The sequence below is a fragment of the Scyliorhinus torazame genome, chromosome 8 (genome assembly GCF_047496885.1).
Source record: "Scyliorhinus torazame isolate Kashiwa2021f chromosome 8, sScyTor2.1, whole genome shotgun sequence".
In the NCBI taxonomy this organism is placed as follows: Eukaryota; Metazoa; Chordata; class Chondrichthyes; order Carcharhiniformes; family Scyliorhinidae; genus Scyliorhinus; species Scyliorhinus torazame.
The window spans coordinates 132968106-132992374 of record NC_092714.1 but is presented as its reverse complement, the minus strand read 5'-3'; the positions used below and the strand labels follow the sequence as shown (position 1 = coordinate 132992374).

Below are 24269 nucleotides of genomic sequence, written 5' to 3'. Positions count from 1 at the left end.
CAATCAAGGGGGTGCCATCTTAAATGTTGAAACAGTGTCTCAGGGTTATCAAAGTTGGTGTTCACACAAGGAGAGTGGAAATTTGGAGGTTTCTCCTCAAAAACCTGTTGAAGCTGGGGGCCAGTTGAAAATTTCAACATAAAATTGACAATGCTGTTAGGTTGGTGGCCTCCGAGAGGAGATGGGGTCAAGATGGGTCAGTGAAGTTGAAATACAAATCAGTCATATTCTGATTGAATGACAGGATGACTGCGAGGGGCTGAACGGCCCTCTTAGTCTGATCTTGCTGTGTAATTTTGTCTCCATATTATTGCAGCACCACGTTGTGCTTGGTTCCTTTCACAAATGCACATTTACAGAGCAAGGAGTGTAAATAAGGAGGGTTAATGGGTGGCTCAAGTTTACACACCTTGAGTTTCTTTGAAATGAGTGTACACTTACATAAGTACCTGAAGCAGCATCGCACAGTCAGACCTTTGTCACCCGCCATAGTCTATCACTGTGCTACCCACTAAGGCAGCATGTGCCGACCTGCCCCATTCCCTCTGCTGCTACTTTGAAGTATGATCTTTGTTTCTGTTCCCAGCAGGCATGCTTACTCATTCTCGGGATGGGGAGTCTCTGGCGAGGCCTGTGTCTCGCTCCCATCCCAGCTGCTCAGTGAAAGTGTTAGCGAGCTGCTTTCCACTGGAGCAGCTGCCACTCTGAGAGCGCCGGACCAGGGGGCACTTAATGGGTCAACCATGCTGGTGTGTGTCTGGTGTCACCTCTCGGCCTGACCAGGTTAAGACAGCATGCTCTGAAGGACATCAGTGAACCAGTTTGTTTTTATGACAGTCCGACAGCTTCGTGGTCATAGTTACTTATTCTCCTTTTTATTTCCATTTAGTTTCTCACACTGCTGTGGTGAACTTTTGAAGGCACGTTCTTTAGGTTATCAATCTAGTAACCACCCTGAAGAGAGATTGAGAGAGAAAAATACTCTCCCAATGTGCTCCCTGGGCCTCTCTAGACTCTCTTGCCCCTCCCAGACTCCGAAGATGAGCCAGATGTTACACATTTCTTACATCATTGCTCATGTGGAGTTAGTCACTGATGTTGACAGTAAGAAATTGTATTGCACCACATTGAGGGGCCTCTGATCAAAATTCCTTCACCCAGTCAATCAACCTCAGTTCCTATCAGTGCACGAGCATTTGCATTAGGCATAGCCACATGAGCGTGGGCGAATTGGCCATTCCCAGCCCTGTTGTGGGAAGGAACCATTCCCGATTGTGGAATCGCTCATTTTTATTTGGAGGTGACGTGGCAAAGCTCCCCAGGGAGCAGAGTAATTGGGATTGTCAACCCTACCAGCATCGCTGGGAATGAATGAATCTCCAGGTCATTGCTTCAAACAACTGTGGCAAAAACAATCGCTCCCAGGAGGAGGCAATTCGGCCCTTTGAGCCTGCTCCACCATTCATTACGATCACGTCTGATCAGCCAACTCTGTAACCTGTTCCCACCTTCCCCTCATATCCTTTGATCCGTTTCGACCCCAAGTGCTATATCTAACTGCTTCTTGAAAACATACAATGTTTTGGCCTCAACTACCTTCCGTGGTAGCAAATTCCACACGCCAACCACTCTCTGGGTGGAGAAATTTCTCCTTATCTCTGTCCTAAATGGTCCACCCCGTATCCTCAGTCTATGACCCCTGGTTCTGGGCTCCCTCACCATCGGGAACATCCTTCCTGCATCTGTCCTGTTGTGTCAGAATTTCACAGGTTTCTCTGAGATTCCCCTTCATTCTTCTGAACTCCAGTGAAAATAACCCTAACCGACTCAATTTCTCCTCATACATCATTCCCTCCATCCCAGGAATCAGTCTGGTGGATATCCAAAGAAATATGGGGCAAAGGCGGGAATATGGAGTTAGATCATCAATCAGCCATGATCTCACAGAATGAACAGGCTGAAGGTGCTGAAATGGCCTTCTCCCGTTCTTGTAATTTCTCCCCAAAATAAATGTGGCGGTGAAATTGCTCTTGGCAGAAGTTCAAAACAAAGTCAGTGGAAAAGTGGTGTAATGTTGAGATGTTTCCACACTTTTGCCCAATTTTCCGACCTCCATTTCATCCCGCCTGCAAAATCCAGTGGCACAGTTTAGGGACTGACTCCTCTCTGCCAAGAACTGTTTACATGAGGCCTTCACCCTACAATTATCTGGTTAGGACACATTCCTGAGTATAGGGAAACCAAAGTGGTTTAAGATGGGATAAGTGCAGGGTAGATTAGGACAATTCAGGGGGGCTTGTGAACTGCACAGGAAACCCAAGGCTGCACAGTTAGCAATCTCTTGCTCCTCCTCCACTTAAACAAACCCCCTCCCACCCGACTTCCCGCACCAATCCCAACACCAGCCCACAGCCACGATCTCTACACTTTAACAGGGCTTGGTTTCAAAATTAGCTGCTTCGCATTGCATGAAATACAGACTACAGATGTCAAATAATAGGTTGATGAATAGAACTTTCCTGTTGTAACCATTCTGCAGGAGGTTCCCATCGATGTGAGAAGACATCCAGAAGGTTACCAGAAGGAGATGGATCGTTCCGCTCCCACAGCTGGAGGAGGAAGGGCAAGCCTGCCCGTAAGGTAGGTAAATAAAGGCGGCGCCAGGCAGTGGTGTGCAGCCACGTGACACTTAAACCGTGAGCCATAACGTCTTGTGGGCTTATTTTTAACGCTGGATTTTTATCCCTGGGAAGGGTTGTTTTTTGGAAGTTATCCCAGGATATTTAGCTTCTCCCACACTGAAATTATAGCTTCCTGCACTGAAACATGGTCAGATGTCTCCAACAATTGATCGTGCCCTAAAGCAGTTGTGTAATTCAGTGGAAACCCTGAGTGAGGACTCGTTAACTCAAAGCTTTTTGACAAAAAGCAAAACGGCAGCTATGGGGGGAAATCAGAAAACACTTGATCACACAAGGGGTAGTCAACCTGGATCTCTTGTGCCCCCCCCCCCTCACTCACTCACTCACTCACTCACACTCACACTCACTCACTCACTCACTCACTCACTCACTCACTCACTCACTCACTCACTCACTCACTCACTCACTCACACTCACTCACTCACTCACTCACTCACTCACTCACTCACTCACTCACTCACTCACTCACTCACTCACTCACTCACTCACTCACTCACTCACTCACTCACTCCCTCCCTTCCTGCCTTTCAGGATTCAGATTGCTCGTTTTTTGTTGGGAGAAGGTTATCACGAGATACGGAGCTTCGCTTGACAAATGAAGCTGGAGTTCAGATTAGCCACTATCTCCGAAAGGTTAAGCAGTCTCAGAAGGGGCTGAGTGGCTTCCTCCTGTTCCTACATTGCCATTGAGTATTTTCACTCTCTCCATTACTTCATTGCAGTAACATTCAAACATCACAGAAACTTTCCATGTGCTGAGGCTGTGAAACAGCTCAAGACATAATTTTCCTTCTGTGAAGTATTTCATCTCCATCGCAGTCATTCAGCATTGTTAGGCAAATGGATCATTAGATCCTTCCTTCTTGACTCCTCTTAACATTTTTATATAGGTTATGATGTTCAATTACTGCTGTACTTAGGATTGGAGGTCGAACAATGAGAGGTGATGTTTTAGAGATCTGCATAGCAGCAGATTTGGTAAGCTGAGAGATGGCTCCTTCAGGAAAAGGTGTTCAGACCATCGTTATTTTCATTTAAGATTGAGATGAAGGGATTTTGGAATAATGCACAGGTTTCCCAACCGTACCATGGTATGTGGGAGAGTTAACATTGGAGATGGTGCTCACCTGTTCCAGGCAGATGTTGACTGGCTGGCTCCCAGTTTGGGGGTCAATGATTGGTGAATGATGCTTAACCTCGAAAAGTGCCATGTACTGCACCCGGGCAGATGAAATGCCAAATGTACATGAGCTCAACAAATAAAAGAATGAAAGCCAGTAGAGAAACAAAGATCTGAGTCTTTTATATTTTTTTTATTAAACATTTTATTAGGGTATTTGTAGTTTTTATAATAATAACGATAACAGCAACATAAGCATGGTACATAAAACATTTCCATCCCTATCCTGTGCTTCACACCCTCAATAATGAAACAATAGCCTAACCTCCCCGCCCTAGATTTCTGTCTCTGCTGACATTTAAATTTTCTCCAAGAAAGTGATCTCAGTCTTTTATTGGCCCATGGTCAGTCTGAGAAGCTGAAGCATATTCGCAGGATAATTCACAACTAAACCCACCCTGCCATAGCGGCCTTGAGCTCGCCCTTCGTTAGGCCTCAGTCACAATGCTGTGCCCAGTTTGGTGGTCTCATATGTCATGGGATATTAAAGCTTTGGAAAGAGCACAAAAGCTGCCTATTTTAGCGAAGTGTGGACAAAATGGTGATTTGATCAAGGAATACAAGATGATCAAGGGACGTGATTGTGTTTGTGTAGGTCGGTTATTTCTCCTGAATTTATGGGAACCAGGGGTCATTGAACATCAGGAGGTGTTTTTTTTCCATGGTGATGGTGAACCTGTGGAACAGACTGCCACCTTTGTAATTAACTCTGACTGACTGGATTCCTCCATCGAGAGCTGGACTTTTTCTGTCTGGGTTGGAGATCACTTTGTACTGTACAGTATGACATTAATCAGGGCCAGAGTAATCTCCTGGGCTGGTTTCAATCACCGAAGGGTGACGGGGAGGAATTTGCAGGATTCTATTCCCTGGCGAATTGGTCTGGGCTTTTATCTGGTTTTGCCCCCTGCTTGGGGATGACAGGGATCTAGGCAGGATGAGAGGTGCTATACAACTGTGTGCGGCATTTTGGATGGACCAGGGCGCTGTCTCTGAAGCACATTTCCTGAGGGCACAATCCTTCTGCCCTTTTTTGTTTCCTCCCATTCCCTCTACCTTGGCACAGAGGCAACGGCCATTCTCATCCTTCTGTCAGAACTTGGCACCAGAGGGGAAATACTTCTTTGGCATCGAGAGGACATGTTTCCAAAGCAGCCAAATGCTTGCACCGAAAGGGTTAAAACTAACCGAGTTATCTGAAGGGATAGAGCACCTGGAGGGTGTGGGCACAACTACAGCTGTCGGCCACTTGTATCCAGGGAGGGCTTTCCTTTGGCTCTGAGGCATCTGAGTGCGGCAAGCGGACTGTTTGAAGTATTTTAGTTGCTCGTCCTCCTGCCTTTGGGAAGCTGGCTTGATCAGAGGTCAGTGGACTGAGATAATCGAGCGGGATGGAAAACGGCTGGTTGACTATCACCCAGTTCTTTGCTGTGGTGTAAGATCAGTTCTGCCCGCTACATAAGAAATCGGCAACCTCGAAGGATATGGGGATGTTTAGGCCTCGTTAAATCCAGTGATTCCTGTAGTTAACCGTCAAAAGAGCTCAACCATAACAGAAAATCAACTGACACCACTAAGGTGCCAACTCCCAATCAGTCTTTCTGCTCTTGAGTCGGGAGAGATTTGAACAACCATCCTGGGCTTCAGAGCAGTGCTGCATTGTCTGGGGTGCCATAGTTTGGATGAACTGTTATATTGAGACCCTGTCTGCCCTCTCAGGCGGTGTTGAAGACCCTATGGTCATTATTTCAAAGTAGAGCAGTTGAATTCTCCCAGATGTCCTGGTCAATAAGGGGAGGCAGTGGCATAGTGGTATAGTCGTTGGACGAGTAATCCAGAGACCCAAAATCATGCTCTGGGGACCCGGGTTTTCGAATCCCACCACGGCAGACAGTAAAATTTGAATTCAATGAAAAACATCTGGACTTAAAAGTCTGAAGGTGACCATGAAACCATTGCTGATTGTAGTGAAATACCATCTGGTTCGGTGGCGGCACGGGTGGCACAGTGGCTAGCACTGCTGACTCACGGCGCTGAGGACCCAGGTTCGATCCCGGCTCTGGGTCACTCTCCGTGTGGAGTTTGCACATTCTCCCTGTGTCTGCGTGGGTCTCACCCCCACAAGCCAAAGATGTGCAGGCTAGGTGGATTGGCCACACTAAATTGCCCCTTTATTGGGAAAAAAATAATTGGGTACTTTAAATTTATTTTTAAATACTCATCAGGTTCACTAATACCCTTTTTGGGAAGGAAGTCTGTCATCCTTACTTGGTCTGCCCAATATGCGATGCCAGACCAACAGCAATGTGGTTGACTCTTAAATGCCCTCGGGGATGGGCAATAAATACTGGCCCGGCCAGTGACGCCCACATCCAGCGAATGAATAAACAAAAATTATTATTATTTCTCAGCCACATCATTAAGTGCAGATTATCTGGTCATTGTCACATTGCTGTTGTGGGAGCTTGCTGTGCGGCAATTGGTTGTCACATGTTCCACTTTGCAGCACATGACCGAATTTTAAAATTACTTCAGTGGGGTATCCTGAGGTTGTGAAAGGTCCTATAGCAATGCAAACTTGTCCCCTCTTTCTCGTAAGATTAACTTAGTCCCGTGTGGTCCCATTGAAAAGACCTTCCTCCTGCACTTCAAACACAAAAAAGCTGTTGTTTTTGCTGGAAATGTGGCCGAGCGGCTCCTGGGTGCAATTTGAGACAAACAATAATTAAAACTGCTTTGTTTGATTGGAACAAGCTCTTGCATTTAGTCAGCAAGCAATAAAATGTGCCAGATTGAAGCACAGGAGTGTATTGGACAAATAATACTTGACGCTGAGCCAACGGTGAAGTGTAAAGACAGGTGGGCCAAATGCCCAGCTAAGGAGAAGAGTTCAAGGAGTTTTTTATAAAACGGCGGATGAGAGGTGAAGCGGTCTGGGGAAGGAGTACTGGAGCTCAGAGTCCAGCTGGCCAGTGGCACGGACCTCAAAGGCAAAGTAAAGAAAATTGGGGGGGGTGCAAGAGAAAAGGTATTAAGCGGATTCAATGGCCTCATGTGAAATGAGTGAGGTACGTCTGTCCTGTTTTCTCACAGCATGTGGAGATTTGTGTTCGGGACTCCTGCCTTGCCGCTGTGAACAGTTAGGCAGTTCCAGAGATGGTGCACACCAACCGTGAGGCCTATTACCAGCAGATGCCAGGGGGAGGAAGAAGACACCTACAGCAGCACTTTTCTTGCTGGTGTGGCACAATCATTTCTTTCTAAACTGTGGAGTCTGTGTAAACAGCACTGCTGATTCGCAGCTGAAATAACAAAAGCCTGCTATCTGTATAGGCTAAGCCAACCCCATAGTGTAGTAGTCACACAGTGGAAATCCACTCCTGTTGCAGTAGAATCCCGTGATTATCGAGTGGTCAGTGGTTGCCCTACACATCCGACGTTTCCTGCGCCCACAGCGATTTGCCAGCCTGTTTCCATCCGCGCAGAAACATTGTGACCTTTTCACCCGTAGCTTTGTTGACCTTATAAGATGGCTGCCTTGCCTCGGGAATGCCAGACTCATTAACAAGAAAGGTTCAGGAAAATCTCTGCGTTATGATGCTAAAGGGTTTTTTTATGTGAGATTTGTTTGAAACTCTCAATGAACCCTGGGCTAAAAGAAAAACACAGCAAATCAGTTATGGTTTCCACTTTCGGTTGATGTCCATGAATGGAGGCCTTGCTGTTGTGAGGAGTTGATAGTTCAGAAGGGGGAGAGAGGGAGGTAATGCAGGCAGATGGCAATTAGAGTTTGAGTGCGCGTGACACTTTCGCGAGTAGGGCAGCACGGTAATGCAGTGGGTTAGCCCTGCTGTTTCACGGCGCCGAGGTCCCAGATTCGATCCCGGCTCTGGGTCGCGGGCCGTGTGGAGTTTGCACATTCTCCCCGTGTTTGCGTGGGTTTCACCCCCACAACCCAAAGATGTTCAGACTAGGTGGATTGGCCACACTAAATTGCCCCTTAATTGGAAAAAAATGAATTGGGCACTCTAAATTTATTTTTAAAAACTTTTGCAAGTTAATCATGAGAGCAGGAAGTCATGACTGACACGCCCGGGACAACGGGCAATTGTCCAGAGGATGGACACCAAAGCCAGAGTGTCTGCTCCTTCAGCCGCTGGCTGGGCTGGCTTCACATGTCAACACATGGTCAGCTTGGTCAGAGACCAGACTAGCCTCCTGGCACAGAGTGTATGAGGTTTTAAGAATCAGTGCTGGACAAGAGGAGAGGCAAAATCAGGTGACTGCTCCTCCTATAGTGGCATCATTTCCCATGCACGACAGGCACGTGAACCTTCAATTGACTGAGCATTGGGTGGCCAATAGATTGCAGTAAACCGAGACCAGATGCAGTTACAAGTGCACAGCAAACCTGAAGAAAAATTATTCTTTTTTTTGTCTGCGTGTCCTTTATTTGCATAGATACTGAGACGAGTACATGGGTGGTCTGGTGGCTCAGAGCCTCTGAGTGGATCAAGGAGCGCTGATCAGGCCTCAAACTAAGGCAACCTTCACGTGGGGAATCGGTACCCATTGCCCATCCACACCGGACATCGTGCCATTGTCCATAATGCTTCTCACCCGCCTGGTCTCCAGGAGAATTCTGGGGCAACCCGAAGACTTAAAACCAAGTCAAAGCTGAGCCATTGTGAAAGTGAGTGAGACCAGGGAGTGTTTCACTGGTTCAATGCAGTGCCCCCTCCAGACTGTGCAGCACCCCATAAGTGCTCCAGAAGGCCGCACACAAGTCTGGCTTTTTGAATAAGTGCCTGTGTGCAGAAAAATATGTAAAGGAGCAGTGCGTTTAAATAAACTACCCACGCACTCCAAAAAGAAAATTAACCCTCGTGAGTGTGGGGTTTGGGGCCTCAAGGGGGCAGGTGAACCAAACTGGATTGACTGCACCTGGCAGTGCGGGTCTGATCTGGGAATGCTGAATCCTGTCCCGGAGTGATGGTGTGTTCCATCTAATCATCCTAATATCATTCATTTTCAAACAAAAGCAAAGTTCTGCAGATGCTGAAAAATAAACAGAACTGGGAATATACAGCAGCCCCACAAAGCATCTGTGGTGGTGGGGAGGGGAGGGGGGAGAGAGACAGAGAGATTGGCAAAACCAGTTCTAATGAAAGGTCATTGACCTTAAATGTTAACTGTTTCTCTCTCCTCAGCTGCCAACTGACCTATTGTGCATTATTTTTGCATTATTTTCTCTTTCTGTACCTTTGTTTTTGAGTTGGGGGTGTGGGGTGGGGGGGGGGGGGGGGGTGGGTTGTTGGAGGTTGGTGGAAATCAGAAAAGGCCTCACATTGTTAGAGTACTGAGGAGTCCAAAGTTTCTTTGGACAAACACGTTGGTTATCGGAATCGGAGATACACTGGGAAGTAATAAAGCAGAAACTGATAACCCATGAAATGATTGTGTTATTTTACCGCCTCCATTCAGCCTACTTCACAGTCATAGAATTATAGAATGGTTTACAGCACAGAATGAGGCCATTTGGCCCATTGTGACCAGCCTGACTCGCTGGAAGAGCAACTCCGCTTCCCACTGTCCTGCTCTTCCCCACTGCCCTGCAACTTCTTTCTCTGAAGGTGATTATTCACTTAGCTTTTGTAGGCATTGATTGGATGTGCCTCCACCACATTCTCAGGCAGTGCATTCCTCATGGCATGATTATTTCTTTTGCCAATTGCCTTACAATGGTGCCCTCTGGTTCTCGACCCTTAATGCCAACCAGAAAGTTTCTCCTTATCTACTCTGTCCAGACCGCTCATAATTTTGAATACCTCTTTCTAACCTTCTCTTAAACTTCTTCAAGGACAACAGCCCCAATCTCTCCAATCTATCCACTTAACTGAAGTTCCTGATTCCTGGGATCATTCTCTGTACTCCACCTAAGAACCTTCATATCGTTCCTAAAATGCGGTGCCCAGACTGGATGCAAAAGTCCAGATGAGTCCGAACAACTGTCATACTCAGGCTTATCCTAACTCCCTTGCTTTTGTATCCATTCTCCTATTCACTTTAGTTACTATCAGGATCTATTCAGGCGATTTAGAACCCTTTATTTTGTCTTCTACTAATATTCAACGTGGAAAGGGGAGGCAGTGGCGTAATGGCATTGTCACTGAATTAGTAATCCAGAAGACACCCGGGTTCGAATCCCACCACTGCAGATGGTAAAATTTGAATTCAATAAAAATCTGGAACTGAAAGTTAATGATGGTGATGAAACCATTGTCGATTGTTGTTTTAAAAAAAAAACCCAGTTGGTTCACTAAATGTTCTTCAAGGAAGGAAATCTGCCGTCCTTACCTGGTCTGGCATACATGTGACTCCAGACCCACAGTAATGTGGTTGACTTTTAGCTGCTCATCTGCTATGGTCGAGAAAGCCATTCAGTTCGAGGGAAATTAGGGATGGGCAATAAATGCTGGCCCCGACAGTGACGCCCACAACCCCTAAATTAATATATTTTAAAAAGTCACAGGTAGCAAAACAAAACCCAATCTGAATATTAGTAGAGTCTTACAGTCCAAAAGGAAGCCAAACACTGCTCTGTCCACATTACCTTGGAAAAAAAATCACCTTTTCAATGGCTTATCTAATTCCCTTTGAAAAGTTACTATTGAATCTTCTTCCACCTTCCTCTCCGACAGTGCGCTCCAGATCGTCATAACTCGCTGCATTAAAGTATTTATTCTTCACTCCCTTCTGTTCCTGTCAGCAATTATATTAAATCTGCGTCCTCTGGTTACCAACCCTCTTGCTTGTGGAATCAGTTTTTCCATGTTGACTCAATCAAATTCCCTCACAATTTTGAGCACCTCGATGTAAGCGTATTTTAGCCCTCCCTGCTCTGAGGGAAACAGACCGATGGTTGGCACGATTTCTAACGCTGTCATCAGTTGAAATAGAGAGGGGGTGGAATATTACTGTGGGGATGTCATCCACAAATTAATGTTTTAGCTTGAGGTTTTTTGGTTTGAAGGTGTAGCGTTTTCTTTTGTCATTTTTGGAAGGGTTTGTGGAACGTTTTGATGGGAAATCCAGACTGAAGCTATGGGTTGGTGCAGCCCTCTGACTGGGTGAGGTCACTGCCCGTGCTGTAATGTGCAGATTCAGCCAATCAGCTGTGTGGTATGGGTGGGGCACAGAGGGAGTGGGGATGTGGGTGGAACATCTGTGAGACTGTCTCTCGACTATAAATCATTACAGCAAAGGCAGCCTGCTCTGGGAAGCATGGAGTGAGAGCTCACTCAGTTGGAACGGTAGGGATGTTTTGAAAGGTGGTCGTGCTGCAAAGAAGGGTCCCCCTCGCTTAAACTTCAGAGAGAGGGAGAGTGTCACCTCTAGCTGAGGGGGTAGGACTGCTTTTTATAGCAGATGGAGGTAAGTTCTCTGGAGAAGTAATGAGGGAATTTGTTTGCAACCACCCAATGCTGTTTTAAAGTTGCGGTGTAGGAATTTTCAGAGCCAGGACTGTTATTTTAAGTGACTTGATACTGCTGTGTGTTTACTCGTCGGGCTGTTCCTCTCCTGTGGTGTTGGCACATCCTTTTATGTCACACTCTGCCTCTCACGTACACTTCTTCACGGTCCAAAGGAAAGGTTGGTGGGGGGGCGTTAGAGAGGTGGAGCGTGTTGGAGTTGAGAGAAGGAGACAGCTCTTTTTTTTAAGTCTTGCAGAATTCTGGCTGAATCTAGAATATGCTATGAAAATAAGGGTTTTCTGTGAAACCTTTGAAATGCAAATGAAAGGGGAGTGAATGCTCAGCGCATGTCAGATCTATTTGAATTTGTTGTAATGGTGCCAGAGTTGTGGTGGATCACGGGCTGTGAAAGAAAAAGCCTTGTGACTGTCAGGTAATTCTGCAGGTAATTCACCGACTGCCAGCTTCTGAGGAAAGTTTGCCTTCTGCCATTTGCTTTTCCATATCCTCCCAACTATACACCACCCCCCCACCCCGGTTGGGAGTGAAAGCCCCTTTAACATCTCACTGTGTGAATGCAGTGGGCAGAAAGCAGGACTCTGCTGACTTTGTAAACAGAATCCAAATATTGACGTCGGGGTTTCAGCTCGCTTGTTCTTTGTATGGTTCCTTTAAAGGGGCAGTGCCTTGTTTGAAGTGACAATGTTTGGCAAGCTTTTGCCTTGTACGATGGAGGTCATGCCTTCAGCTCACTGGAGCCTGGGGGCTTGGTTCTCCGTTTACCGATAGCAAAATTGTGAAACGCGATTAGGCGGAGAATAGCTTCCGATGCCGAAATCGCGGTAGGCGCAGGTTTGGCGCCAAAGCGGGATACCCCAGCACCCAGAAAATGGCGTAAATTCGTCGCTCGCCGTGCGGGCTGAGAGTACAGTAGGCATATCATTAGCGGGCCTGACACCTATGCTCCGGGGCCTCCCCGATTCAACGCCTCCAATTGGCCGATTTCCCGATGGCGTTGTTCACTTGCGCTCTCACAAGTCGTAAACCTGGCGTCCTGGCTGCTGAGCGAGAGAGCGGCAGTAGCAAATGGCATGGAGTGACTGTGGGCTGCTGGCCCGAACACTGGCCGTGCTGCTGCGGTGTGGGGGGGGGGGGGGGGGGGGGGGGGGAGCAGCCGGGGTAACCCTTCACGGGATTGGGGCAGTGCCCACGCACTGACCGCCATCTTGCTGAACACCCACTGACCACACACTACGGCCCCTGGTTCTACACTGGCACCAACCGTATGGGTGCACCCGCCCCTGCACCCCACCCCCCCCCGCCACAGAGCCCCATTCCCCCGCCCCCGAACACCCCACCCAACCGGCAGCCACCCAACGGGGGACCACACAGGGCCACACCCAAGGTGCCCTCTGCTCGGGCATGGTGAGGGGCCGCAGGTCTGGTGGTCCCCCTCCAGTCATCTCCCGCTCCCGGCGGTTGTGCGCAGCCTTCTCCTTTGGGGGGGGGGGGGGGGGAACGCGGCAAAACATAAACAATGACACTGTTAGACGGTCCGAAGCATGCTGCCGAGGGGTTGGGTAGATGATGGCATCAGTGGCCAGGGCACCCAGCCATTGCGGCTGGCATGGCTGTGAGCATGTGGGGTAAGGTGGGGGTTCGGCCATCCCCTTGGGGAGGAGGGGCCGGGTTACGGGTGTGTGCGGGGATAGTGCCAGGGGCACAGAGCAGCCGACTCACCCTGAGGGGGTCGTGTAGTCTCTCCTGCACTGCTGCCCAGTCCGTGCGATGTTGCCCACGACGCTGACTGCCTTTGTCACCTGCGCTCAGTCACAGCGAACAGCGGCGCTTGGTGGCCTTCCTCCCGGGCCGGGGTACAGGGTCATCCTTCTCTCCTCCACGGCATCCAGGAGGGTGTCCAGCTCAGCATCCCTGAACCATAGCGCTCTTCTCCTTGCAACCATCTTGTTGGCTGGGACGGTGTGTGTGGAGGGGAATGGATCGTTTATGGGTGGTTACGGCGTGTGGGCCTCATGTGCACCAATCACGGACCCAGCGAATCTGGAGCCATTTCCCTTGGAACAGGTTGCGTTCCACATGTCGATGGTGCTGGCCCATTTAGAGTTGCTGAATCGGTGCAGCTGCAGCGCCGGTTTTGAACATAGAACATACAGTACAGAAGGAGACCATTCGGCCCATCGAGTCTGCACTGACCCACTTAAGCCCTCACTTCCACCGTATTCCCGTAACCCAACAAACCCTCCTAACCTTTTTGGTCATTAAGGGGCAATATAGCATGGCCAATCCACCTAACCTGCACGTCTTTGGACTGTGGGAGGAAACCGGAGCACCCGGAGGAAACCCACGCAGACACGGGGAGGATGTGCAGACTCCGCACAGACAGTGACCCAGCGGGGAATCGAACCTGGGACCCTGGCGCTGTGAAGCCACAGTGCTATCCACTTGTGCTGCCCGTTTTGCTGTTGTAAAACACTACCGTCTTCACGCCGCCATCAGGACTTAGTCTCAAAATCAGAGTATCCAGCCCTGGATCTCTGGAATTTCCTCCCTAGATCTCTCTACCTCTCCACCAGCATCCCCTCTGAGCCGCACAAACACCAGCGTTCCCTTTATGTCTCACGAACAGCCAGCAAGCCGGTGGTTCCCGTGCAATTCAGCCCGTTTAAGGTACCATGCGCGCACGTCGGCGCAAGAAAATTTAAAGGGCTCACATACCTAAGCAAATCGCTCACACGCTACAAAAACAAATTACAAAGTACATTGCCTTCCACCCATCTCTCTCTGTCTCTCCCCATCTCTCCTCTTCAAGGTGTTCATTAAGTCTTACTCTCTGACCAAGATTTTAGCCGTCGGTCTGTCGGTTCAGTATATATTTTTGTCAAGTTGTGCTCCGGCGAAGCCCCTGTCCACATTTTAGTGTGCTAAAGGTGCTATACAGATACAGTTGTTGTGTTTATATAGTGATATAGGTCACTTGTGCGGTTTTTTGCTAAGACCTTTTTAAATGCAGTTGGCCTCCTTTAGGCAGGATTGGCCCTTTTAAGTGGTTCTGCACTGCCTTACAGCAAGGCTTTACTGTTCTGGAGCACCGATGTAAAAGACTTTGTTGTGTGTGAGGGGCATCAGCCCAGAGTTTGTGTGACATTCATGTTTGATACACTCTGCTGTTCTGTCCGATATTCAAAGAGCTCCCAGAGTGACCTCTCATGACAGTCAGGCACTGCCCGAGGTCTCTGTTCCCAACGCCTGCTAATGCCGAGGCGCTGTGTTGTGGTCTGAGTCCCCCACCGCAGAAATTTGTACTGTTAGTGTGTGTCTGTTAGGGGTGGGGGGGGGGGGGGTTACAGCTGTCCCCAGCCTACAGCCACCGGTCACATGTTCTTTCAATGTTTGTAGCCGGCCCACATCAGCCACTGTGAGGAGAGGTGAGCTGAAACAGCTAAGTTGGAGATCCATGGATATATTGGGTGGGGAGAATGGGCGAGAGGGTGGAACATAGAACATACAGTGCAGAAGGCGGCCATTCGGCCCATCGAGTCTGCACCGACCCACTTAAGCCCTCACTTCCATCCTATCCCCGTAACCCAAGAACCCCTCCTAAACTTTTTGGTCACTAAGGGCAATTTATCATGGCCAATCCACCTAACCTGCACGCCTTTGGACTGTGGGAAGAAACCGGAGCACCCGGAGGAAACCCATGCAGACATGGGGCGAATGTGCAGACTCCGCACAGACAGTGACCCAGCGGGGAATCGAACCTGGGACCTCTGGCGCTGTGAAGCCACAGTGCTATCCACTTGTGCTACTGTGCTGCGTAGTGCTAACGGTGGGAAGGCAGCATATAGCATGCAGTTCTCTCCAGTTCTGGCTGATGAAAATTCTTTTTAAAAACATTTTGGGGGATAAGACTGGTGATATACATCACTGTAAGTACACAAAGGGTTAATGTACATACACTACACCTAGCTAGACACTAGAGGGAACACCGGAGACATGATACACAGACAGTCAACCAATGGGTCAGTAAGATAGGACACGACCAATGGGCATTCACGATACACATAGAGGTGACACTACCACAGGAGGGCATTACACCAACCCATATAAGAGGACACATCACACATGCTCAGGCTCTTTCCAGTGGAGACACTCAGTGAGTACAGACACAGGGTTGATTGGACATCACACCCATCACGTGGATTGTAGCAGACTGGCTCGTCAGTCTGAGTAGCTATAGCAGGATTAACAGTAGCGTCGAATCCAAGTAGGAGAATTGTTAATAGCTTAATAAATGTGTTAAAGCTATCTCCAAGTCTGAACCTTCCTTTGTCAGAGTGCACATTAAGGAAGCAGCTTATGCTACGTCAAGAGCATAACAAAACAAATACCTCCCCCCCCACCCCCACCCCCCCCTCCTCCTCCCACCCGCCTGTGCCCCCCCCCCCAACCCTTTTGCAGTGTTCTCTCCCTCTTGTAGACCTTGTGGGGAGGAGGGGGTCATTTTCCATTGAAGAAAGTGGCACTTAGTCAAATAGTTGAGTTATCCAGTCCTTTCTGGTGAACTGCAGTATAGAATTCCCAGGTGCCCGGATGCACCCATTGGAATGTGGTGGTTCCTTATGGGGAGGTGTCACTAATGCGAGAATCCTGGCCCCTGATTTTAACCAGAAGTGCAAGTTGGGGGAGGGGAACGGAGGCAGTTGCCCCACCAGGCAAAACCGGCATGGGAGCTGGAGCGAGGGCCAGAGGAGGCACAGTGGATTGTAAATGGTTTTTTTAAAACGTGTTCTGTTTTAGCAGACTAGAAGGAATGGGAGATTCAGATGAGGTAAGATAGCAAGAGGCTGGGGTGGAGCATAAACAATAGCTTGGTAAAAAGTCAAGTCACCATACTCCCAGTCACCACAGGCTGCTTTCCCCTTTGAGGGGGAGAGCTGACTGGTGGTGATTTAACCTGAGGGTCACCACACCTTAGGCGAGTGGCAAGGTTGAGAAAACGGCCGTCAGCCCTCAGCCAGTATGGGATTTGAACCCATGCTGATGTTGACCTCGCTCTGCATGCTGATGTTAGCCTCGCTCTGCATCACAAACCAGCTGTCCAGCCAACTGAGCTAAACCGGCCCCAGCATGGACCGATTGGGCCGAATGGCCTGTTTCTGTGTATGGCCGTATGTCTGATATAATCCTGTGTAATATTGGGCCTGCCACCTGTGGATCCTGTTTCTCCATTGATTTACCTATCTCGACTCAGACGCCACTCTCCTTGTGTGCCCCCGTAGCCTTCGTGTCCCGTGGCTGCAGGATTTTACTGGCTACCCAACCATTCTTGATCAGGAACTCAGCAAGCTGTGTGTTAATGTACATCCCCCTGAGACTTCCGGTTGCGGGGATGCACTGCTAAGCCGCACGTTTCGGCAGGTCCGTTCTAACGGACTTTTGGGCTCTTTTCGGGAGCCCCAACGGAAATTTGTTCGGAACAAACCCAGTGTGGGGTGACGAAGGAAGGTGTCCCCCCGGGTGTGTATGGAAAGGACCGGTGGTAGTGGCCAGATTGCGAAGGATCCTCTGGAGCAGCGGCAGAGAAGAGAAGGAAGAAGCAAGATGGCGGCGGATGGAGCCCAGACTACATGGGGCCCGGACCAGCAGGAATTCCTCCGACAGTGTGTGGAGGAACTAAAGAAGGAGGTGCTGGTGCCGATGTTATTGGCAATCGATGGGCTAAAAGAAACACAAAAGGCCCAGGCGATAGAGCTCCGTGGGGTGAAGGCAAAGGCAGCCGAAAACGAGGATGAGATACAGGGCCTAGTGGTAAAATCAGAGACGCACGAGGCGCTACATAAGAGGTGTATTGAAAGGCTCGAAGTCCTGGAGAACAGCTCGAGGAGGAAGAACCTCCGGATTCTGGGTCTCCCCGAAGGAATGGAGGGAGCTGACGTTGGAGCTTATGTGAGCACGATGCTCCACACGCTAATGGGAGCTGAGGCCCCTGGAGGTGGAAGGGGCTCACCGGGCCCTTGTGAGAAGACCAAAGGCTGGAGAACTACCAAGGGCGATAGGGGTGAGATTTCACCGCTTCACTGACAGAGAGGCTGTCTTGAGCTGGGCCAAGAAGGTACGGAGTGGCAGGTGGGAGAATGCGGTGATACGAGTGTATTAGGACTGGAGCGCGGAGGTGGCGAGAAGGAGGGCGAGCTTTAATCGGGCCAAGGCGGTGCTTCACAGGAAGAAAATAAAATTTGGGATGCTGCAGCCGGCGCGATTGTGGATCACGCACCAGGGGAAGCACTACTACTTTGGAACGTCGGATGAGGCATGGACCTTCATCCAAGAAGAGAAACTGGACCAGAACTGAGGGACTGATGTTGTGGGGGAGACAATGAGGTTGATGTACAGAAATGTAAATTGGGGAATGGGAGGTTCATAGTATCGAGACGATAGACGGGGATTTTTTCTCCTCTTGATGGGGGGATACTGAGAAATGTGGGTGCTGGGGGGAAAAAGGGACTGAGAGGGGGATGGGGAATGGTGGAGCTGCGCCATGGGGGGGCGGGACCGATACAGGAAAGCGCGGGGTTTTTCCCGCGCTAGGGAGATGATGGCGGGACGATAGGCGCAGGAAGAAAGAGAGTTCCACGCATAAGGGGGTCAAGGAGAGAGCGGGGGAAGCCGGGGTCAGTTGGAGTCAGCTGACTTTCGGAAGCATCATGGGGGGAGTAACCATGCTAGATGGGGATCTAGCGGGGGGCGGGATCAACTGGGTTGCTGCTGCTGGGAGCGAGTGGGAGCTGGCAAGAGAAGAGGTGGTCGGGACGGGAGGGCGCCGCCTGGGGGACGGGTGGGTGCGCGGGACCCGGACGGGGGGCTGGCCTAGAACAGGGGATGGCTAGTCGGCGGGGGGGGGGGGGGGGGGGGGTGGCATGGCCCCCCAATCCGGCTGATCACGTGGAATGTGGGGGCCTAAATGGGCCGATTAAGAGGGCCCGAGTGTTCGCGCACTTAAAAAGACTGAAGGCAGATGTGGTCATGCTTCAGGAAACGCATCTGAAGGTGGCGGATCAAGTTAGGTTAAGGAAAGAATGGGTGGGACAGGTGTTCCACTCAGGGTTGGACGCAAAAAATGGGGGGGTGGCGATATTGGTGGGGAAACGGGTGTCGTTCGAGGCTAGGAGTATAGTGGTGGACAACGGGGGTAGATATGTGATGGTGAGTGGTAGATTGCAGGGAAAGGAGGTCGTGCTGGTAAATGTATATGTCCCGAACTGGGATGACGCGGGATTTATGAAGCGGATGCTGGGACGTATCCCGGACCTGGAGGTGGGAAGCCTGGTAATGGGGGGGGGTTTCAACACGGTGCTGGATCCAGGGCTAGATCCAGGACCGGAAGAAGGCCGGCAGCGGCCAAGGTGCTTAGGGGCTTCATGGAGCAAATGGGGGGAGTGGATCCGTGGAGATTTGCTAGGCCGTTGGCCAAAGAGTTCTCCTTTTTCTCCCATGTCCACAAGGTATACTCCCGAATAGATTTCTTCGTTTTGAGCAGGGCACTGATCTCGAAGGTGGCAGGAACGGAGTATTCGGCCATAACCGTTTCAGACCATGCCCCGCACTGGGTGGATCTGGAATTAGGAGAGGAGAGGGAGCAGCGCCCACTCTGGCGACTGGATGTGGGATTATTGGCGGATGAGGGAGTCTGTGGAAGGGTGCCGGGGATGTATTGAGAGGTACCTGGAGGCCAATGTTGATGGTGAGATCCAGGTGGGGGTAGTATGGGAAGCGCTGAAGGCGGTGGTTAGGGGAGAGTTGATCTCCATTAGGGCTTACAAGGAGAAAAATAGAGGGCAAAGAAAGGGAGAGATTAGTGGGGGAGATTTTGATTGTGGATAAAAGATATGCGGAGGCCCCGGACGAAGGACTATATAGAGAGAGGCGAAGACTTCAGACGGAGTTTGATCTGCTGACCACAGGAAAGGCAGACGCACAGTGGAGGAAGGCACAGGGGATGAGATACGAATATGGGGAAAAGGCGAACCGGCTGCTGGCCCACCAACTTCGCAAGAGGATAGCGGCGAGGGAAATTGGGGGAGTCAGGGATGAAACGGGAACTACGGAGCGGAGAGCAGGGAAGGTAAATGAGGTGTTTAAGACCTTTTATGAGAGGCTATAAAGGTCCCAACCCCTGGAGGGAAAAGAGGGAATGCAACAGTTTCTGGACCAACTAAGGTTCCCGAGGGTGGAGGAGCAGGTGGTGGCAGGTCTGGGGGCGCCAATCGAGGTGGACGAGGTGATTAAGGGACTGGGGAACATGCAGGCAGGGAAGGCACCGGGACCAGACGGGTTCCCGGTGGAATTTTATAGGAAATATGTGGACTTGTTGGCCCCGCTGCTGGCGAGAACCTTTAACGAGGCCAGACAAGGGGGGACTCTACCCCCGACAATGTCGGAGGCGACGATATCACTAATCCTGAAGCGGGACAAAGATCCGCTGCAATGCGGGTCATATAGGCCTATCTCACTCCTGAATGTAGACGCCAAGCTGCTGGCAAAAGTGCTGGCGACGAGGATCGAGGATTGTGTCCCGGGGGTGGTGCATGAAGACCAGACAGGGTTTGTAAAGGGGAGACAACTGAATGTCAACGTGCAACGTCTGTTGGGGGTGATAATGATGCCCCCAGCGGAGGGGGAGGCAGAGATAGTGGTGACGATGGACGCAGAGAAAGCACTCGATAGGTAGAGTGGGAGTATCTATGGGAGGTGTTGAGGAGGAGGTGTTGAGGAGGAGGTGTTGAAGAGGTTTGGGTTCGGGGAGGGGTTTGTCAGTTGGGTCAGACTCCTATATGGGGCCCCAGTGGCAAGTGTAGTCACAAATCGGCAAAGATCGGAGTATTTTCGGTTACATGGAGAGTGGAAAGGAGCTTCCGATATTTGGGGATTCAGGTAGCTAGGAGCTGGGGAACTCTACACAAACTCAATCTGACGCGGCTGGTGGAGCAGATGGAGGAGGATTTCAAGAGGTGGGATATGCTGCCGCTCTCACTGGCGGGCAGAGTGCAGGCGGTAAAAATGATGGTCCTCCCAAGGTTTATTTTTGTGTTTCAGTGTCTCCCCATTCTGATCACTAAGGCCTTTTTCAAGAAAATAGACAGGAGCGTTGAGTTTCGTGTGGGCAGGGAAGACCCCGAGGGTAAGGAGGGGGTTCCTGCAGCGCAGCAGGGACAGAGGGGGACTGGCATTGCCGAATCTGGACGACTACTATTGGGCCGCCAACGTGGCGATGGTTTGTAAGTGGATGAGGGAGGGAGAGGGGGCGGCGTGGAAGAGGCTGGAGATGGCGTCCTGTAAGGGAACGAGCCTAAAGGCGCTGGTGACGGCGCCGCTGCCGCTCTCCCCGAAAAGGTATACCACAAACCCAGTGGTGGTGGCAACCTTAAGGATCTGGGGGCAATGGAGTCGACACAGGGGGGTGACGGTGTGGTCCCCGATCAGGACTAACCATAGGTTTGTCCCAAGAAGGATGGACGGAGAGTTCCAGAGCTGGCATCGGGCAGGAATTAGGAGATTGAGAGATTTGTTTATTGACGGGACGTTCGCGAGCCTGGGAGCGCTGGAGGAAAAGTATGAGTTGCCCCCGGGGAATATATTCAGATACATGCAAGTGAGGGCGTTTACGAGGCAACAGGTGAGGGAATTTCCGCTGCTCCCGACACGGGATCCAGGATAGAGTGATTTCGGGGGTATGGGTCGGGGAGGGCAAAGTGTCCGAAATATATCAGGAGATAAGAGACGAGGGGGAGGCGCTGGTAGAGGAGCTGAAGGGAAAATGGGAAGATGAGCTGGGGGAGGAGATTCAGGAGGGGCTGTGGGCTGATGCCCTAAGTAGGGTAAATTCCTCGTCCTCGTGTGCCAGGCTTAGCCTGATACAATTCAAGGTTCTACACAGAGCACATATGACGGGAGCAAGACTGAGCAGGTTCTTCGGAGTGGAGGACAGGTGCGGGAGGTGCTTGGGAAGCCCCGCGAACCACACACACATGTTCTGGTCGTGTCCGGCACTGGATGAGTACTGGAGGGGAGTGGCAAAGATGATTTCAAAGGTGGTGAAGGTCCGGGTCAAGCCAGGCTGGGGGTTAGCTATATTTGGGGTCGCGGAAGAGCCGGGAGTGCAAGAGGCAAAAGGGGCCGATATTCTGGCCTTTGCGTCCCTGATAGCCCGGCGAAGAATCCTACTTATGTGGAAGCGAAACCCCCCGGGGTGGAGGCCTGGACAAACGACATGGCAGGGTTCATAAAACTGGAACGAATTAAATTTGCGCTGAGAGGATCGGCTCAGTGGTTCTCCAGGCGGTGGCAACCGTTTCTTGACTATCTCGCGGAACGTTAAGGGAAAATAGATCGCCAGCAGCAGCAGCCCGGGGGGGGGGGGGGCACTAAAAACTTCTTTTTTTTTGTCACTTTGTTAGCTCACTATTTTATTTAAATAATGTTATTTATCAGCTGTTGTGTTATTTTTATGTTGATTTGTAAAGTGGAAAAATTCTGTTTGAAAACTTTAATAAAATATATATATTTTTAAAAATGTACATCCCCTGAGCCTCCCTGCTATCAGTCCCTTACGGGCAGGTCAGCCACTATCTCGGCCTTATTCCCGCCCTAAGTGACAGTCAGAACCTCTGTCTCACAACCTTCCATCAGGGATCTCGGTCAGTGCGAGACCAAGCTCAGCCTGGCATCTGTCTCCCTGATTTCCTCCCCTCCCTGTGGCTTACCTCCACCTCCTCATGCGCAATTATCATGTCGCCATTGCCAGCGACTCTCACGTCGCACAATGAATAAGAAAATAATAATTTGGCTCCCGCTCTACCCTAGTGTACAAAGAACAACAAAGAACAAAGAAATGTACAGCACAGGAACAGGCCCTTCGGCCCTCCAAGCCCGTGCCGACCATACTGCCCGACTAAACTACAATCTTCTACACTTCCTGGGTCCGTATCCTTCTATTCCCATCCTATTCATATATTTGTCAAGATGCCCCTTAAATGTCCCTATCGTCCCTGCTTCCACTACCTCCTCCGGTAGCGAGTTCCAGGTACCCACTACCCTCTGCGTAAAAAACTTGCCTCGTACATCTACTCTAAACCTTGCCCCTCTCACCTTAAACCTATGCCCCCTAGTAATTGACCCCTCTACCCTGGGGAAAAGCCTCTGACTATCCACTCTGTCTATGCCCCTCATAATTTTGTATACCTCTATCAGGTCGCCCCTCAACCTCCTTCGTTCCAGTGAGAACAAACCGAGTTTATTCAACCGCTCCTCATAGCTTATGCCCTCCATACCAGGCAACATTCTGGTAAATCTCTTCTGCACCCTCTCTAAAGCCTCCACATCCTTCTGGTAGTGTGGCGACCAGAATTGAACACTATACTCCAAGTGTGGCCTAACTAAGGTTCTATACAGCTGCAACATGACTTGCCAATTCTTATACTCAATGCCCCGGCCAATGAAGGCAAGCATGCCGTATGCCTTCTTGACTACCTTCTCCACCTGTGTTGCCCCTTTCAATGACCTGTGGACCTGTACTCCTAGATCTCTTTGACTTTCAATACTCTTGAGGGTTCTACCATTCACTGTATATTCCCTACCTGCATTAGACCTTCCAAAATGCATTACCTCACATTTGTCCGGATTAAACTCCATCTGCCATCTCTCCGCCCAAGTCTCCAGACAATCTAAATCCTGCTGTATCCTCAGACAGTCCTCATCGCTATCCGCAATTCCACCAACCTTTGTGTCGTCTGCAAACTTACTAATCAGACCAGTTACATTTTCCTCCAAATCATTTATATATACTACAAAGAGCAAAGGTCCCAGCACTGATCCCTGTGGAACACCACTGGTCACAGCCCTCCAATTAGAAAAGCATCCCTCCATTGCTACCCTCTGCCTTCTATGGCCTAGCCAGTTCTGTATCCACCTTGCCAGTTCACCCCTGATCCCGTGTGACTTCACCTTTTGTACTAGTCTACCATGAGGGACCTTGTCAAAGGCCTTACTGAAGTCCATATAGACAACATCTACTGCCCTACCTGCATCAATCATCTTAGTGACCTCCTCGAAAAACTCTATCAAGTTAGTGAGACACGACCTCCCCTTCACAAAACCGTGCTGCCTCTCACTAATACGTCCATTTGCTTCCAAATGGGAGTAGATCCTGTCTCTAAGAATTCTCTCCAGTAATTTACCTACCACTGACGTAAGGCTCACCGGCCTGTAGTTCCCGGGATTATCCTTGCTACCCTTCTTAAACAGAGGAACAACATTGGCTATTCTCCAGTCCTCCGGGACATCCCCTGAAGACAGCGAGGATCCAAAGATTTCTGTCAAGGCCTCAGCAATTTCCTCTCCAGCCTCCTTCAGTATTCTGGGGTAGATCCCATCAGGCCCTGGGGACTTATCTACCTTAATATTTTTTAAGACACCCAACACCTCGTCTTTTTGGATCACAATGTGACCCAGGCTATCTACACCCTCTTCTCCAGACTCAACATCTACCAATTCCTTCTCTTTGGTGAATACTGATGCAAAGTATTCATTTAGTACCTCGCCCATTTCCTCTGGCTCCACACATAGATTCCCTTGCCTATCCTTCAGTGGGCCAACCCTTTCCCTGGCTACCCTCTTGCTTTTTATGTACGTGTAAAAAGCCTTGGGATTTTCCTTAACCCTATTTGCTAATGACTTTTCGTGACCCCTTCTAGCCCTCCTGACTCCTTGCTTAAGTTCCTTGCTACTTTCCTTATATGCCACACAGGCTTCGTCTGTTCCCAGCCTTTTAGCCCTGACAAATGCCTCCTTTTCTTTTTGACGAGGCCTACAATATCACTCGTCATCCAAGGTTCC

At 49.9% G+C, this 24269-nt stretch overlaps 1 protein-coding gene across 5 annotated transcripts in view; it reads left to right on the top strand.

The window, feature by feature from the left end:
* Positions 1-24269, top strand: part of shroom2a (shroom family member 2a) — a 373192-nt gene that overhangs the window by 293849 nt on the left and 55074 nt on the right. For 4 of the 5 annotated variants that reach the window (XM_072514197.1, XM_072514196.1, XM_072514199.1 and 1 more), the window contains one exon: positions 2540-2640. In XM_072514197.1, the coding sequence (XP_072370298.1) occupies positions 2540-2640 (101 nt within the window). Of the gene's footprint in view, positions 1-2539; positions 2641-11144; positions 11317-24269 lie in introns of those variants that run through there. The other variant, XM_072514201.1, reaches the window with a different exon arrangement.